General features: G+C 33.4%; 1 protein-coding gene across 5 annotated transcripts in view; it reads right to left on the bottom strand.

The window, feature by feature from the left end:
• Positions 1 to 18,216, bottom strand: part of AGTPBP1 (ATP/GTP binding carboxypeptidase 1) — a 66,958-nt gene that overhangs the window by 33,008 nt on the left and 15,734 nt on the right. For 3 of the 5 annotated variants that reach the window (XM_057428736.1, XM_057428734.1, XM_057428735.1), the window contains exons 2-14: positions 16,236 to 16,354; positions 15,638 to 15,705; positions 15,182 to 15,245; positions 14,672 to 14,818; positions 14,273 to 14,404; positions 12,313 to 12,406; positions 10,776 to 10,813; positions 9,162 to 9,370; positions 8,541 to 8,718; positions 6,205 to 6,299; positions 5,101 to 5,217; positions 3,790 to 4,499; positions 273 to 356 (exon numbers count right to left, since the gene is read on the bottom strand). In XM_057428736.1, the coding sequence (XP_057284719.1) occupies positions 273 to 356; positions 3,790 to 4,499; positions 5,101 to 5,217; positions 6,205 to 6,299; positions 8,541 to 8,718; positions 9,162 to 9,370; positions 10,776 to 10,813; positions 12,313 to 12,406; positions 14,273 to 14,404; positions 14,672 to 14,818; positions 15,182 to 15,245; positions 15,638 to 15,705; positions 16,236 to 16,344 (2,045 nt within the window). In that variant the 5' untranslated portion in view covers positions 16,345 to 16,354. Of the gene's footprint in view, positions 1 to 272; positions 357 to 3,789; positions 4,500 to 5,100; positions 5,218 to 6,204; positions 6,300 to 8,540; positions 8,719 to 9,161; positions 9,371 to 10,775; positions 10,814 to 12,312; positions 12,407 to 14,272; positions 14,405 to 14,671; positions 14,819 to 15,181; positions 15,246 to 15,637; positions 15,708 to 16,235; positions 16,367 to 18,216 lie in introns of those variants that run through there. The other 2 variants (XM_057428733.1, XM_057428738.1) reach the window with 2 other exon arrangements.

Genomic DNA, 18,216 nt, shown 5'->3' with positions numbered 1-18,216 from the left:
AAAAAAGGGGCCAAAATGAACAAACTTAAATAAGAAAACAAAAAAAATTAAAAAACTCCAAACTCATTATTTTAGCCCTCACTAGATAATTCAGAAATTATTTTGAACCCTCCTCTAAGTACAGCCTGGAAAGCAGAAACACTGTTACATTAAACATTCATTGAAGGCCATCACAATAGTACTGCTTTAAATATTACAAATCATACCACAGAGAAAGTAGAATAGGCTTAGTGTATCACTGAATATTGTTTTCAGAATGGTAAAAAACTTACCTCAAATTATCAAGGTCATAAACAACTCTGTCTATAATGTCATTTTGATGAATCAGTCTTTCAATATCTTGAGATATTTTTGTCCTACAATATCAAGCAGAGTGCTCATTTAAATTGTTTAATACTGTTTCCAAATACAAAAGAGGAATTGCCGCATACAACGATGAAAAACTACAAAGTTGATATGAAGATAGTGAGACAGACTTTCAGAGAGATCGCAGCATCACCCCCCTCATGTGCACAAACTGTAAGTGTTCGTAAGTTTAAACACCTGCATTCACAGCTGACTGAGTCCACTATCTGTATGTGTGGGAACTGAGTTCTCATGCACACAATGGGTTTTATCTTATGCAGAAAAATGCACCACTTCATACTTTATAGTAGAAACACAAATTACTCAAACATTATTTATGTTAATGCTTTAATCAAGGACAGCACTTTATAACATTAGTAACTTAAATGAGTCCTACCATAACTAAAATTAAAGAGTTTTACAGAGTAGGTTGTACAGTGAGTGTGTTAGTGCACTAGCTTTTCACCTCTGGAGATCTAGGTTCATTTATCAACTAGGTAACAAGTAAGAGTGAATTTGGAGATGTCAGCCAAATGTCAGGTGTATGTTTATCCAGATCATAAAACCATTGCACAACTGGCAGTATCTAGGTCCTGGTCTGGAAAAGTAAGAATGTGTTGCAGTTCAAGAATGAAATATAGTGGCAGAGCTGTGTCGAAAAGCTTGCACAGCACCTGCAATAAGAAGAAAAGGAGGCAGATTAACAACGAATAATACAGGAACAGAGCAGTAAAGTACATTCAGGCTGAAAATTCTCCATTTAATTAAAATAAACATTGTTAACAAATGACAAAAAGAAGGTAACTGCATAACTCCAGTGCCTCTTATTAAATTAAAACTGGAAAACAAGTCACAAGTCTAATGTATTGACAAAATTGTAGAGGCTGACTCACCACAATCTATCTGATCAGGTTCCGCTCAGGGCAGAACTAAAGATTTTTGATCTTGCACTTGCTCTTACAGAACTCTGTAGATCACAGTGTGCCTCAGCTCTAAGGGGTCATAATACTTCCTATCATCCCAAGAGTTTTGCCAAGACAAAATCCATTAATATCAGGCATTCAAAACCCATAGTAACAATCAGTGTAGACAAAGAAATGGTATTCAAGATGCACATGAAAAGCAGTAGCTGACATTTTCAGGTTCCAAAAATCAAGATGAAAGAGAAGCTATTTAAGATAATTAAATAAAAAAAAACAAAACCAAAACCACCCACTGGTTTTGATGTGGAGCTCTCTGTTTATAGATTAGTCCTCTGTGGATCCTGATTTAACTGGTAATGACTTCTAAGTGTGAGATAATTAGAAAAAATTAAAGTGTAGAGCAAAAAACAACCTAAAACTTCAGGAATAGAAAAAAAGTAGAAATTTAAACCCAAACTTAAAATTTTCTTCCCTAAAAGGCTGAATAATATGAAACACTTCAGTCATTCTCGATGATGTTTTTCCAAACGATAATAATCGGGTGACACATTTTGTGAAAATTACATGTTCCTAAATGTAAATGAAAAAACAAAGGCACTCCAAAGCACAAATTCAAAAACACTGCAGCTCCAAGCGTATCGGAAGACTAAAAAAAAAATAAAATAAAATAAAATATCCCGCATCACATCTGTCTAACAGAAGTATAAAGAAAACCCACAAATGTCCCACCTCAGCCCTCAAGATTTTTTTAAATTACAAGGACGTATTAAGACAACTGTTTGTTTTCTAAAGTTTTCTAAGACTTAGCTGAAAAACTGTTTACATTAAAGAGAACACAAATCCCACTGAATGCCAAAAGTTCAGACACAGCTTTGTAGAAGACTGAAAAACTTCTGCATGTCTCCTACCAAATTAATTTTCACCATCTTCCTATAAACTATAAATTCCTAAAAAAAATAGGCCCTTTATAAACAGGTTCCATTCTCAGAAATTTCTCATATTGCAGTAATGAGACTGAGTCACTTGTAGAAAAATGAATTCTTGGAATAGCATACCTTAAAAAGGTGATGCAGGATTTTTTATTCAACTTTAGCAATTTTACCTGATATTTCATTCTTGTTTCACGCAAGATCTAAAAAAGTTACTTTCAACACAGAAGATACAACAAAAATAAGAGATTTTTGAGTTAAAGTAAAATATACTCCAGAATTACCTTCATGGTATAGAAATCAGCTTTATGTATAAACACTCGTGGGTTTGTGGTTAAAAGTGAGAATTAATACAGTGCTTTACATCTAAGAAGAACGAGCATCATAATGCCAAATTCTATCTGTCTTCACTCAGTTTTACTCAGGAAGATTCAGAATTACTAAGTACTACAAAACCATCATGACAATTTGCAAGATTTTCTTAAAATGTAGTTCTTAGGTGATTTCTGTTTCAAGGCTATCTCTTGTCTTTATCAGAATCTTTCTAAAAAATAAGCTTATAGGGAGGATTCTTCTCTGACAACACTGGTGCTTTCTAGTAATGTTATATTTATTATATCACTAATGTTTCATCATTTGGTCATTTCAATAGAATGATCACTTTTTTATGACACATGTGAAACACCTGGAGGATTCTAACTAGACAACCTAAAGACACTTCATCTCTTAATCACTTTAATACTAAACATAAATATGAAGAATCCCATAAAACTGGTTAAATTTATAAAGCTGAAAGTATTCAATCTAATAATTAAGCAAGTGGCAAAGTCTCATAACTACTCAAACATATTCTGCCAACATGTTAATCTTTTTTTAGAACTTACTGCGCATACGAGCCAGCTCTTTATACTATCTCTGCAAATTATTAAGAGTCACATCACCCTCCACCATCTTCTATTATCTCTTAGTGAAGAAAGAAGTGTGTTGATGCATTGTTTTTTGTGGTTTATTTTTCATTCTGTATTTATTGTGTGTCATTCTGCAGGACCTAACCCAAACTGCACCATCCTCTGTTACCTCTAAAATTTGTTACACTGCAAACACTAAAAACAAACATGTAAGTGTATTTATTTCCTAATTTTTCCCACTACATTTTTTCTGAAAGACAGCTTTGTTAGCAAAAAAAAAGAGCTAAAATATCTTAAACTATTAACTGTCATATCTGTGTTAAGACCTGAAGAGAGCATTCAGGTAGGTTATTTGGTTTGTTTGCCTGGGTTTTTTTGGGGGTTGTTTCGTTCTTTTACATACTGCAAAACTTAAATGGGCACAATGAGAAGGCAGAAAGGGAGACTATAAATTAAATTTGGTATTGAAACTGAATTACAGAATTAACAATTACAGAATCAGATTGTGCTCTTGTTTATGGCTCTGCACTGACCAATGCGTACCCACCTACCTCCAAACTGCTTTTCACTGAAAGTTAATTTAGATGCCAAAGTAAACATTATATATGTGCCTGTTAATCTTAACCTAAAGCTTGTTTCTCAAACAAATGAAAAAAACAACAGAAAATGAGTGCGGTAACTCACCTCTGCACCCCATATAGCCTTTCCAGAATAGGCTCTTTAAATGGGGGTGGAATATGGCCAAAATAATCTGGATAGGCCACTTCTGAATATTCAGGAATAGACTTTGTGGTTTTTACCATTTCAATATAAAGATCACAGTCATGAACTGGTGATACATCAGAAACTTCAAGCATGACTTGTTCCCCTGATGAACTAGATGTGGAATCCTCCCCCTCTGAATCTACTCCAGTGCAGCAGAGTTTTCCCAGGGGGACAGATGATCCTTCAAAGAGGCTACTTCCACAGGGTGAAACATGTTCACATGGGTTACTACAGGCAAGTGTGGTAAGGCTAGTTTTGCTTTCCTTCGTTATTACGCATGCTGTACTGTAATACTGATCATTTTTTGCACTGCTCTGCAAACTCATTCTGTCTAAGCCTTTCACAATTTCTTGGCTTAGACACTGGCAGGATAGAGATATGTTTCTTTGATCATTTTGCTGATGTAAACTGCTGTCTTTGATGCTGTCTTTCTTTGGTAGTTCCAGAAAGGCTGGCCTGCTACTGTATTCCCCTATCAACACAGGATTGCCCTCCTTCAAAGCAATTCCTTTTGTTGACTGTATTGTTTCAGCAGAGTACTCCTCTCCGGCTGTAGGAACAACAATAGGTCCACTCAGATTTGCACCAGGTATAAAAGGCTTTGGTTCCTTGGAAACTAAGTCACATTCCTTGAAAAATAAAAGAGAAAAAAAAATAAAACTATTAAAAAAAAAAGAAGTAAACCATTCCTAAAGTTTCATTTATATCAGAAACCTTTCATAATTTCTGAGATATGCTTTACAATAGTCCAAATAAGTGTAATTTAAGAAATGACAGTTATTATATTTTAAACGTACAAAATCATAGCAATGAAGTTTCAACTTTTACAAGAAGATAGTGTCAAAGTGACAAACAAGTAGTTAATCAATATCAAATTATCAACTCAATGCAATTCTACAGATATTTTAACCAACTACTTTAAAGAGGTGCACAGCATTTATGGAAATACCTAATACAATGAATCTCTGTCAAAATCCTATGTCCTTTGTTACTTTCTGCTGTATGCCATAATTAGACATCAGAAAAGTTTTCCTATGTATGTGCCCACAGTCCCCTTATCACTCAAATTAAAGTAATCAGTAACATTTAACTAAACAACTTTTTAGCACTCTCATATGCAGACTCTTATTTTTTGGCTACAGGAACTTTCCACCCAAAAAAAGAACATCAAAGTGTATTCCAGAGACAACCCATCATGATGAGGAATGTCCTGGGAATCATATACTTTACCTGAAAGTTTTCTGAAAGTTCTGGAAAGAATCGTTCATACATTTTCAGTTCTTCTAAGGGTCTTCCCAATTCCTGTCTAGGTTTCAGTTTATTAATATCAGTCTCAATATCGTCATTCTGAAACAGCAGGGGAACAAACAAATCTTGCATCCAGAATTAATAAACTTCTAAAATAATTATATTTACTTTTACTTCTTACATAGCTATGCTTTAGAAGTTGAGTATCACTCTTTTAAAACTAGCTGAACTGCACTTTTCATCATGAAGGTTTAAGCAGCTCAGTTTTATTAGCATGTCAAAGCTTCTATTTCAACAGAACTGTTACAAACATCTCCATTTTCTTGCTGGTATCCAAATGTATTATACACGGGCATCAGACTACATGATAATCCGACTACTGCAGTCTCAAATGTGGAGATTTCATCTGACTGCAGTGTCACAGGAGTAAGTGCTTCTGTAGAAGATATTCCCTTCACAAGGGCTCATGACAGCCTTGAATATAATTTGCCATTCCAGTCCATGGACAGACAATCCAATTAACTCCTGAGTGTATGCACCATAAAAATACAGAATAAGGTAGTTCTGACCAAATGCCCTTTGATGTACTGACCAGCAGTAAAGACTTTCCAAAGTGATACAACAGTGCAAGGTCTGTCTCTACCTCTACAGTTGGATGAACTTCAATATTACCTTGCTAAAACACTTACCTAGTCAATCCCAGTACAGACTGATGGAAAAGTTAGAGCAGCTACTACATACTGAGCAGCTCAGGTGGGAAGAGCAGGCTGAGAGAAATATAAGTCATAAAAAGAATACTGCTAAGAGTTTGCAGTTCTGTTCCACTGTACTCCAGTCATACTAAGTGTGAAGCAAAGTGGTTTTGATAAAAATCTTGAAACAATCTGAGCAATAAATGCTGATATTTTCAAGAAACATACACCTTTCTTAAGTTTCAGGAACTTTCTTAATTTTAGAAGCTGCCCTGAAAACTTCCTGAAAGTCATTTTAACACTGCAAACATAGCTGTATGCATGATTCAAGCAATTTAAAAAAATAAAAACTGTTATGCCTGATTTTTGCCTGTTAATTTTTTCTCATACCAACCTTGAAATGTCGGTCCTTATCATCATTTTCAGTTTCCATTTCTGATTCTGTTTCTGCATCATCGTTATCATCACTTTCATCTACTACATCATCCACTGTGACAGAAAAAGTTTCAAGGCAGATTATACACTTAATCCCATACATATGTTTAAAAAAATTTCTATCTTCTGGGTTTATTTTCTTTTTTTTTATTTACCACTTGAAAAAAAATGTGAAAAACAATGAGTAAATATTAATTACTATTACCAGATTTACAAAAAAACCCTCGCTTGTTTGACAATAGTGCAGACTCAATTTATTACATTTCCATACAGTTTTCAGTCAAAACAAAGATCTCTGGTTTAAACAAGCAAAACAAAAACCAAAAAACATCCAACACCCAAAAAAAAAAAAAACACCTCAGCAAGTCAGGATATAGCCATTAGAAATACTTTACAGTGTGGATGTGCCAAGAATATCTCAGTATGTCTTGAGGACAGCACAGAATGAGATAGCTCTCACATCTTTTCCCAAAGGTAGTAATAATGACCACATCCAAAAATAATTGATGTCTTCTCAGCTTTTAACCATACTAGCTGGTATTGACCTAGTATCAGGGAACAGTGGGACAAAGCACCCTCTTCACCTTTTTTTTTCTTGCTTAAATGGGCCCTACTAACGAAAACACTCAAGGAGAGTCCTCACTACAGCTGCTTAGTGTAACCTGTTGGGAACCAAATTTTACCTCCAAAACATACAGCCAGATGTTATTTTTTTATACATGTGAAACTATTTGCACACTAATTAATAATTTCTACTTGAGTTAGAGACCAAGTACATTGAAGGACCCAGGATTTCCTCTTTCTTTAACAAAAAAGAAAAAAAAAACAAGAAGCAAACTCACTGTTTACATGACTGATGAAAATTGAACAACCCAATATGTGAAAGTGGGCATTAACTGGTTGTTCTGGCAGATATTCTGCTTACTAGTGGCAGATTTTATCTTTTTCTAGAAAGCCCATGCAGTTTGAATGCTGGGGTTTTTTATGTTTTCTGAGACTGTTTCTCATGCAGGAAATTTGCTGGTTGTCAGTAAAAGGCTCACTTGAATGTTCACAAATTATACTGATTTTCTAGTGTATTCACAATGATTACACATATTGTTTTTACAATGCTGATTATATAGTATTATACTTTTAATAAACTCCGAGCAGTACCCATCCCAACATACTACACGTCTTCTGGTACATGAGTTTTCCCTAAAAACAAAATCCTACATATCCCATTTCCTTAGGTTTTTCATTTCTTTTTTTGATAGATAACAAACGTATCAAAAAAACCCCAAACTATCAGTAGTCTACTTCAAAATAGATACTACAGAATATAAAAAAATACTGTACTAAGTAGAGGCTTAATTTCCATTCAGTTTTGGAACAAACTTCTATATCCATTTTCTACTTTGAAGACAAAATATACCCTAAATTCCTGTAATTTGAGTCTGACCCATTTGAATTGAGGCAGACTCAGTCAGAAAGTTGTCTTCTTTCAGACTTACCTACATTTGTTTCAGGAGATATTGTGAATAAGAAAATATCAGAAGTCTGACTTTGCCTCTTTATTTTAGAGTAACTTTCTGACAGCAACTTCATCAGTTGCTTACCCAGATACCAAGCTGTTTCACCATATCTGAAAATGCATTAAACATTAATTATCCAAAAATACTGAAAGGTGCCCAAAAAAATGGATGAATCTATTCCATACAAAGCAGCATAGAAATGTTTTGCAGACAAGAGTTGCCTAAGAGACTGCAACCATCCAAGAAAGCAGCTCTACCTTCTTCATCATACAAATGAAGGAATAACCAAAATGACCGAAAAAATAATGCTTCAAAACAGCACGTTAATCAAAACTCACCACATCCAATTTATCAGATTAACAGAAAGAAATCAAGGATGCCTTAGAAAGAAATCAACATGCCTTAAAATTGGAATGTACACTACATTACAGACCACATGGGAGAACGTGTAAGATAAGAAAGTTAAAAAGAGAGCCTATTTAAGTCTGAGGCTAGTATTTACAACCTACACTTCAGAGTTTGATGAAAATTGCATTTTTGTTCCTGTTTTCATTTTTGTCTCTCAGAAACACAACTACACATGTGTGGACAAAATTTTCATCTGTTAAAACTTAACATTAGAAATTGGCACTCCAGACTAACAGCCACAGACCCCTTGCTGTCTGAGAAGAGTCTCAGAGTCCAAGTTTTAGTGGAAAACACCAATAACTGTGATTGATTCCACCTTACATAAAGCAATGTTAGACATACTCAAAGACAAAACATTACAAAATTACCATACCATCAGGAGGCAAATTGTACAGCTGAGCCACAGGACCACTGGCAGGAATAACTGGGAGTTGGAAACGGAAAGCACTTTTAATAGTTGGTAATGGAAGACGATTTTTAGGAAAACATTTTCTCATTATTAGGCTGGATGTGTTCACAAGGGGATCAAGAGTTCTTACTGCAAGGCACTCCTATTAACAGGAAAATAATGAAGAAAAGAGAAAAGAATCTCTCAAACTAATAGTGAAACTACATTTGTTTTACAGATATCTAGAATTCACTTACGGCATTTTGTTTACAATAATTTTTACTAATGTCTTCTTTGAAGGCCAAAAAAATTTCAATCAGCTCAAATTCATACTTTTAAAATCTTAACTTCAAACTTAAGACTTTTTAAAAATTGAGATTGACAGCCCCTCTCAGAGACAGTCACAGCCAAATAATAGCAAATATTAATCTAATTCTCTACTCTTTCATTCCACTTTAGTCAAGTACAGAAAATAATCCTTTACCCCATAATCAGCTATGACCATTAATACAATAAAAGAACTATGACACATGTGAGGTAAGGATCTGTTTCTTAAGTCAAGGAGGCAAAAACAACACCATAAAAATCCAACCGAGATGAACTTACTTGTGAAGTGTTATAAAGAATTTTCATCCCATTGGCATCAATGAATGCTTTTCTTCCCAATTTGATGTTTGTAACACTTTTAATGCACTGTAAAACACCTTTACGTATCAGCATATATCTGTGTCGACTATCATGACGGTGCCAATCAACATAAATCGTTAAAAGCACCTGCACATATCCTCTGTCTACTGCTCTCCTGGCATTTGTTTCTTTATTAAAAAGAAAAAAAGTTAGGAAAGAAAATTAGAAATTGCTTAATGACTTCAATATTACTTTCAAATAAAATCAAAATTCAAATCAAAATTATTATTTTTACCCAAGTAACTGAATTGTTTAATTTAAAGTAGTATTAGCCATGTTTAGCAGTTTTACATCTACCTAAATAGCAATTACTGAATAAATGAGGTGAATAGTCTACCCTACATTCCTCAGAATAACATATTTTCTTAACATACCTGTCCACACAGACAGAGTAGATACAAGATTTGAAACAAATGTCTTACCACTTATAATTCAAACAGTTTTACAGCAACTATCATTCATATTTGATAAAATCAAAATACCTCTACCCAAAATACTGCGTAACCAGTATGACAACTGGTTCTCTCACACCAGAGGTTAGTGGTTTGATGAAAAGATTTACTTATATAAAGTGCAGGAAGTTGCAATGTCAAAATCCCTCAGGACTGAGTAAAACCTCACAATAAATTTATTTTCTTTCCTTAACATTAAAATTTAACTGCCAATTCACAGAACAGAATACTGACAATAATTAGGACGTATTTCTTTCCCTAAATTTCCCAAGGAGACAGTCCAAAATTAGTAAATACATAAATCTGTAAAACCAAGGTATCACACTGACCAAACATGAGAAAACTCAGCACTCTGTAATAATCAGTACAGAATTTTACTGTCATTTGTCTGAAATGGCTTTCTGCAAATCTGATCACACATCAGTTCTTATCCACTAAAATTAGGAATGCTGTAGCTCTTATACAACTGTTTGGCGAGAAAGATATTTTAATCCCTGACAGTTACAATGCTGGTACAAAATCTGCTGAGATCACATTTGTCAGGATCCCTTGCTGCCAGCTGAGACAGGTAATGTCTGGGAAAAGACTGTTGCTCTGTTACCCTTAGTTCTACTTCATGAGCATCACTGACAGACTTGTCATTAGGACCCAAGACCTAAGTACTCAGAAAGGTACCTGAAGAAACCCTGTATTTTCCCCTGCCATCCAACAGATATTTTCAGACAGACAAAGATGATGCACAGGAGTTAAGCTATAGATAACTATTAATGAAGAGCACTGAAGAGGTCAGTGACTGTAAAAGGCTATTTCTCCACCCTATATCCAGATCAGTTTTGCAGAATCAGCACTGGCTTTCTGCTGCATAACTGAAGAAACAGTAACTGATTTTTAAACATATGTGTATATAACACACAAATTATAGAGCACCAGGGACTGCAGATAAAATTGTAGCCTTATTTCTAAATTTCATAGCCTTGATTTTCTTTTGGCCACAGATTTAATATTAGTTTTGCTCTGCATATACATATATAAATACACACACATATGTATCTCAACTAGACAGTTTCTTGTATTCACTTACTTGATTTCAGCAATGCAGCAAGTGTGTCTAAAGCAACCCTTCAACATAAAAAGAAAAGTCAAAACAGCAACCAACCAGTAAGCTTAATCAGCAACACTGTAAAGCTATACAAAATATTTACTTCTAATATATTTATTTAGCACCTATCCTCATGTTTTCCGGGTTGACTGTATCACAGACTTTGCTCTTAAAACTTGATTTTAAAATATTTAAAATATTTAAAATAAAATATCATGCATTTCTGCTATTACTGAATTTCAGTGGTGAAATTTCAAAATATCAATGCAATGGCTGTACAAGCTTTGAGCCCTTGCAAAAAAATACCATGACAATGTAATGTTTATGAACAATACTCAGTAGATGAGATACTTCTGAAAATCATGTCTTTACACAGCAGCAGAACAAGTACTTCCACACAGCAAAGGACATTATTTTAGAAAACCATAGGTGAAAACTGGCACTGCGTGAATATATTAAAGATTAATGCTCATCAGTCTGTATTACAATACAAGATTGTCAGTATAAGATTTTTCTTGTGCACAAAGATCCTGCCTCAATTAAATCAAGTTGTACAACTCAAAAACATATATACTTATTTTTACCCCCTTTGCATAGATAGTCTGAAATCAGATGTGTGAAGCCTGTAAACAAGGATATCATGATTACTCACATCATGGAATAATAAGTTCATATGCCTAATTTTAGCTGGAGCTTAAAGGCACAGGGCATTTTTTTAAAAAAGACACTCCAGTGATCACAAATACCAGATTCAGGTAACATAGCACTAAGTTTTATTTGTACTGAAGTTAGAACATGAACCATGTAAGAGTATTATTTTGCTAACAAGATGAAAAATTCCAATTACGTAATTCAAAAACGTTGTAGTATATAAAGAAAGGGCTATCCACTTATTTATTTTTACCTTAAATTCTTAAAAAAATAAACCAACCCAACAAAAAAAAAAAAAAAAACCACCAAAATGGGGGAGGGGGCAGGGGAAATTCAAATCACCACATTAAGTTACAAAATGATTTTTCAGTTTTGGTTTTTTTTTTTAAACACAATAGCCAACTGACAGATACTGTAGATATTCCTATTCTGTTTTATGGTTTTGCTCTGAGAGTCTAGAATTGCTTTGAAGTAAAATAAAAGGAAAATTCTATGACAAAATAAAATAGCGTCACTCTAAAAACACAAAGGAAATGGGGCAGCCAATTCAACAAATTGAAAAATGATGGGACTGTCTTGACCCGTTTGTCCTGATCTGGGTAATACTATTATATGATTTCCATGCAGGAACATTATGGACAAAAAGTAACATTTATATTATTTTACCAGTACTGTAACTAGAAATTAAAATACTTTGTGTTACTCTACCAGGTAAAGTTAAACTATTAGATTTGTAGTTCTCCCTCTAAACTCCCTTTAACTTTCAAACACACATGAAATTTGATTTCTCTATTATTATTTTTCATTTACAAGTTTTGAAACATATCTAATATTTTTCTATATATTATATTAAAGAGACCTTACTTACTTCATAAGGCTAGTGTTCTTTTTACTAAAAGGGCCAATGATTTTAAACATCAGTTCTACAACTCCATTTTTTCCCAAGGACACTGCATTTACAGCTGGAAGAGTTAAAAACAATCCATTTTAAGACAGTATAAGAAAGGCAAAAGGAAAAATCCACCTACTTAAACTAAAATACATGTGAGTTAATTCTGAAGCACAAAAATGTTAGACATGTTTGTGCTTGAAGACATATCATGACAAGCAGACACTACTCTGAACATAATTAGTGTGACAATCCAATCCTGATAAAACTTGGAAAGGAAGAAAAAAATTATTACTTTACACATAAAATTATGTACATATTTCAGCTCACACTTCTGCTTTAAGATATATCATAAAAAGAATTTTCTTCCAAAATATCTCACAGTTTATCAAGACAGCGGGGTTTCTTCAATTTCAAGTCTTGAGTTTTATGACTTGCTATGAACCTTCTGTACAGTGATAGACAGCTATGTCCACCCGGATTTGAAAGCCAATTGTTTGCTGTAAAATTTAGAAATGGCAATATATACAAGACTTCCTGAGCTGCATGTTATGCATATATGTTAACAGGAAAAAAAAAAACCAAACCAATGAACCAACCAAAACCTATGCTCAAGAAATGGACACTGGATGTTCGTATGGCTGAAGCCAAATGCTCACTGAAAATACAAACTGCTGAAACAGGCACAGAAATTCAGTTCCCAACTGAAATCAGGAATATGCACTCCTAATGAAACAGAGAGAGAGCAACTAAAAATTGACTTCAACATAACACAAATGTTGTTTTACTGTAGAATTTACTACTTGAACACAAGTAGGAATTTCTTCACCATAAACAGCATCACACCACTGATACCTAAGAAAAGTTAGAACTCTATTCTGGTAGTATCTGCACACAAAATTTTAAACAAAATTTAAACAAAATATACATCAGAATGTAATAAATGCCTGCTTTTTTCTGTTTAGAATGAGTGGGAAACACAGAAACATACAACTGATCTAAGCAGAATCTAAATTAGAGACTCAGTTCAATCTCCTGTTTTCAGGATGAAGTAAATTTTCAGTTAAGCTATGTAACTATCAGTCTTAAACTCTTAAATTTTGAGCCATATTAGCTCACTATCTGACAGCCCAACAGAATTAAGTCTTTCACGTTTTGAAAGTATTTGGACTTTATGAATTATAGGTGCTTATATGAATGTCCTGAAAACATAACTTACAGATCATCAAATCAAATCTCTTGGAGGAATGCGGTTATGTTTTCAATTTCTCACAATTTTTAAGAGGTTTAACAGCCATTTGGAACTCAAAGAAAAACTTACGAGAATCTGACGGTAGAGATACAGCAAGAACCACACATTTTCATCAACTTCCTACTGCCTGCCCAGACAATGAATTAGGTTCTTGTGGAAGAATATCAGCCCACTAGTAGGGCACTTCAACACAAGGAATAAAGGAAACATTAAATAAAGAAGTAAAGTATTTCCTGTTTTAATTTAGCAGTAATTCCTATTTCAATTCAGCAATCAAGAATGAAATAATGAAAAGCAAAACAACCATGAGCATGTATAATAAAGAGAACAATTATTTAATTTGAAGTGTTTTTGCAAGCACAATGTTAGCATTTCTAGTTTAGATCTTAAAGCATCACCATTTATGCAAATTAGATGACTCAATTCCACACATCCAATACCACTGTTAACCCTGCCAACTATATAAACTATATATACACACATAAACTGAACAAAAAGATGTACAAACATGCTTCACAGCTTTTACTAGAATTTAAGCAATTTGATGATAAAAAATGCAAATTCTCAGATAAAAAAAATATTAAAACATCTAACATTAAACAAATATTTAGATCCAATATTTTAACCATATCTAGATAAAAAATTTTATATCATGTGGGAAAGAAAATAATTATCTGCAATACTTACAGCTGGTTGAGTAAACTCTTAATACTTGAAGACATGGCAATATTAGTCTGTGGTTCTGCAAATTCTGCTTCACTAAATTCAATGATATGTTTAGGGCACCATTAATTCTTGCTTTCATGCCAATCTTTTTGTCTGACATCAAAGAAACACAAGATCAATCACATTAATTTTGATTATAAAGAAATGAAAGCTAAATGAACTGTGAATTCCTTCTACTGATAATGCCAAGGCTGGGTAACTATTTTTCACCACTCTTTCCTCCCCTCTTTACTCCTATTGCTCTCCTCTACTAATTCTGAGTAGGTGATGCTTATACCATAATAGAAAGAAAATTTTCTGAAGTGTCAATACTAAAACTGTAAAGTATTAAGCCATATTATATAAATGTATTATTATCACCTTTCGGACCAATTTTTGCAAGAAGGGTATGAAGAAGCACCATTAATTCTTCATTTGGTGGAGAGTCTTTGCTGGCAGTCAGAAGCAGCTGCAATAAGATCTGCGTCCCTCCTTTAGTGACCAAGATGTTTGCCCTCCGACCACCACCTAGGAATTAAAATTTAGCTGATATTTCTGAAGCCAAAGAACAATTAAGTATCTAAGTCAAAGTTATCATAAAGGAAGTCTTTAAAACAGCAATATTTTCTTCATATGTGAGTACACTGTGCAAGAACATGCTGGATTTAGGCTTACAGCAACATAAATTATTTGTCTGCTTGTTTGAAAGGTGACTTCAGTTTTTATGCACTTTTTATTCTGCATACAAATCAGCTTTAGCAAATATCAGGGGAAAAAAAATAAAAATCAGAAGACAACAAAACCAACCAAAAAACAAACACAAAAACTTAAAACCCAAAGTCTACAGAATACAGCAATATAATCACAAATTATTACTTAATGAAAACTTACCAACTGAAATTACCTCTATGAGAATATTCAGTATATTTAGAATAGTTTGAGGATCTTTTGTATTCTGCAATAAAAACACAGAGATTTCTTTGCTTAACATAGAAGTGTAATACAGTGGTTTAGATACTTAAAGAAATTGCCACCACTAAATCAACTTATAATGTAACCACCCAGCTAACCATCCCACTATGCAGCCTGAATTAATGACAAAACCAATTAAAATCTGGTTCGTAGTATGGAGTATTAATTAGTACTGATAGTTGACAAATAATTTCTTAGAATATTTATATTATTTCTTACAGGATTTATACATAAGAGAGAGTACTTAAAGACTGTATCTAATCATTACAATCCCATTTTGAAGACTATCTAAACAACATATTTAATAATATGAAAACCAGTGGTAAAATGAAAACTTCCTATGTACCCATAACCACATAGATTAAAAGGATTTACCTCTAGAGTTGACAGCATAACTTCTATTCCAGTGGAGCCCTTAGAAGTCATCTCCTTCCTGGTTTTTTCTGCCAGTGAGAAAAAGACCATTTTTCTTTTAGTATACTAGCTTGAAGTGTGTGGGGGGAAATCATATACAGATTGATCAGAAACCTGCACTTTGCAAATAACAATGCCTACTGAAAACTGCATATATGTATATAAAACTGAAATAAGTAAAAGACTTAAGTAATTTTAAAACTGATTTTTTCTTTCAGTTATTCAATAATCTTGTCATGCCCTAAGGAAAAACAAAAAAAAAAAAATACACCAACTGTAAACAAAAGAAAATGTAAGAAATCTCTCTTCCAGACAATTCTACTTCTCATACGTATGAATTATTATTTAAATTATAGCTGTTTGAGAACAATTTGTAACCAATACTTTACCAGATGGCATTTAAACATGTCCTTAAACGGGCACTTCGAACTATCAGTGACAAAAACAGGATAACGAAGTTTACCAAACAGAAACGGAAATCGAAAGTCCCGCAACAAAGAAATACAAGAAGAAAGGCTCAAAAGGAAAAGTACTGAAACCACAAAACTTGGATACTTACCTTGACTCTGAACCAGATGAAGGATCTTTGAGGTAACATATCTGGCATTGTCTGCTTCTCCTAATACAGAGCCCAAATTGATCTTCTCCAGCTGTGACAGCAGAGACATAGTCCGAGAACTAGTAGAAACACTACAAGACAGATTTTTATGTTCATTTTTCCATTTAGATTACAAAAAAAAAAAAGATTAAAACCAGAAATCCCTTGTCAGAGTAAGAGGAACAGCTAATCCACCTTCGTATTCTCTATTGGAAACCAGTCTTAATTCTCCTTAATTCTGGCAAATTTAAAGATTTTGCAAAGCCTACATTGCAGTTGACTGAATTTATACAACAACAAATTTATACAACACCACCTCCATAAGCAACTGCAAATGGGGAAATTGATTGCAGTGTGTAACAAACAGATATAGGTAAAATGTTGTTTACCTATGTCAATTAGAGTAACTTGTATTTTATAAAGTTTACCTTAAGTGCCAGGCTACTGTATCAAATTTGCTATTCAAAGGAAAATTGACTACAAACAGTGCCCAGGACTGTTTTTCTTCAGGCCAATGTTTTAGAAGAAAAGATTATTGCTCATGAAGTGAGCAAAACAACACCTACCAGTTGAAGAAAAAGAACACCATTTTGAAGAAAAAAAGACTTCGGAACATGTCCAAAGCTATCATCAGAGTTTGGATTCACTTTGAACATAAGGGTATTTTGGCCTAATCTCATAATATTCCCTAGAAAATGTATTTTAATATAAGAAGCAGTTTTAAATCAGACATCCACACAGATAGGTAGATTACAAACAATGAATAGTCAGCCTAGAATCGTTTTATTTGTTCTTTAGTTTTAGATCATCACAATAATTATGAATAGTTTTGAGATTCACATTTCTACGAGAAAGTAATTTTTAGACAAACATTTAACATTTCAATTACAGCCATGTCATTAACTACAGGAAATCATGATTTCCAAGGATTAACTACCTTGACTTTTCAGTTTTGTAACATTAGTGTCCTGCAATAATCTACAATAATTCATTTTTACACATACACTGTTCTATCTGCAATAAAACTAAAGTATATAGCAACTTTATAAATATTGTCAGTTTTGTTTATAGCAATGAGGCATTATTTCTCCCTGATTTGTATTTTAGATCTGTGAAAAGCTTTCACACTTACAGTTAACTCTACTAATAATTACTTTAGATTTGGACAAAAATGTTAAAAATCAAGAAAAAAAGGCAGGTGATGGCAAAGGTTGGACAGCTGTGAAAGCAAACTGATAAAACAGCTGTTGAGGAATCTGCTTCCACTGCTTTCATTTTTCCACACTGACATCTAAATGAGAAGCATAACCAGAAAACAATTACAGATTAGAGATGATACTTACAAACTGTTAGCATCAGTAATAAGCAATGGTTACAGGAATTCTAGACCTTAAATAAAATTAAATTTTATATTGTAAAATAAGTTTACCACCTTCTCAGTTATTTGTCTTTGATTTAAAAGTTGTTTTTGATCTAAAATAAATCTGTCTTGGTTGCTGAAATATTATTTTCCTTGTATAAGTGCAGCATAATCCCTCTAATCCTTTTTTATAATCCAAAATAATAAACAATAAAGCCATTATTATTTGCATAAGGTTTGTTTTGTTTATTTCCACTTCTTTATTTATCCACTGAACTTGAAATACTCCAAAATAAACCCAAGGTTTTAATAAAATCTACAAGCTCTGTTGATCTGGTATACAAACTGACTAATTTCCAAAGGATACTTCACCAGCTCCACAATCAAAACAAGTGAGTTCAACCAGCCCACCGATAAACCAATGTATAAGAGAACTGCTGCTTCAATTTGTATGTATGTGTGTCAATATATACACATATAATTTTCACTGTGGTATATCACTGCTTTTGAAATAAATGTTGTTTCAAAGCTGGAAGCAACTCAACAAAGCAAAAATGATCCTTAGGAACAAATAAGTTTTTG

This window comes from Pezoporus wallicus, unplaced genomic scaffold, assembly GCF_028554395.1.
Source record: "Pezoporus wallicus isolate ANWC-B61680 ecotype Strahan unplaced genomic scaffold, APGP_CSIRO_Pwel_v1 contig_708, whole genome shotgun sequence".
Classification (NCBI taxonomy): domain Eukaryota; kingdom Metazoa; phylum Chordata; class Aves; order Psittaciformes; family Psittacidae; genus Pezoporus; species Pezoporus wallicus.
Note: the sequence above shows the minus strand (reverse complement) of the source record. Positions and strands in the feature narration are given on the sequence as shown.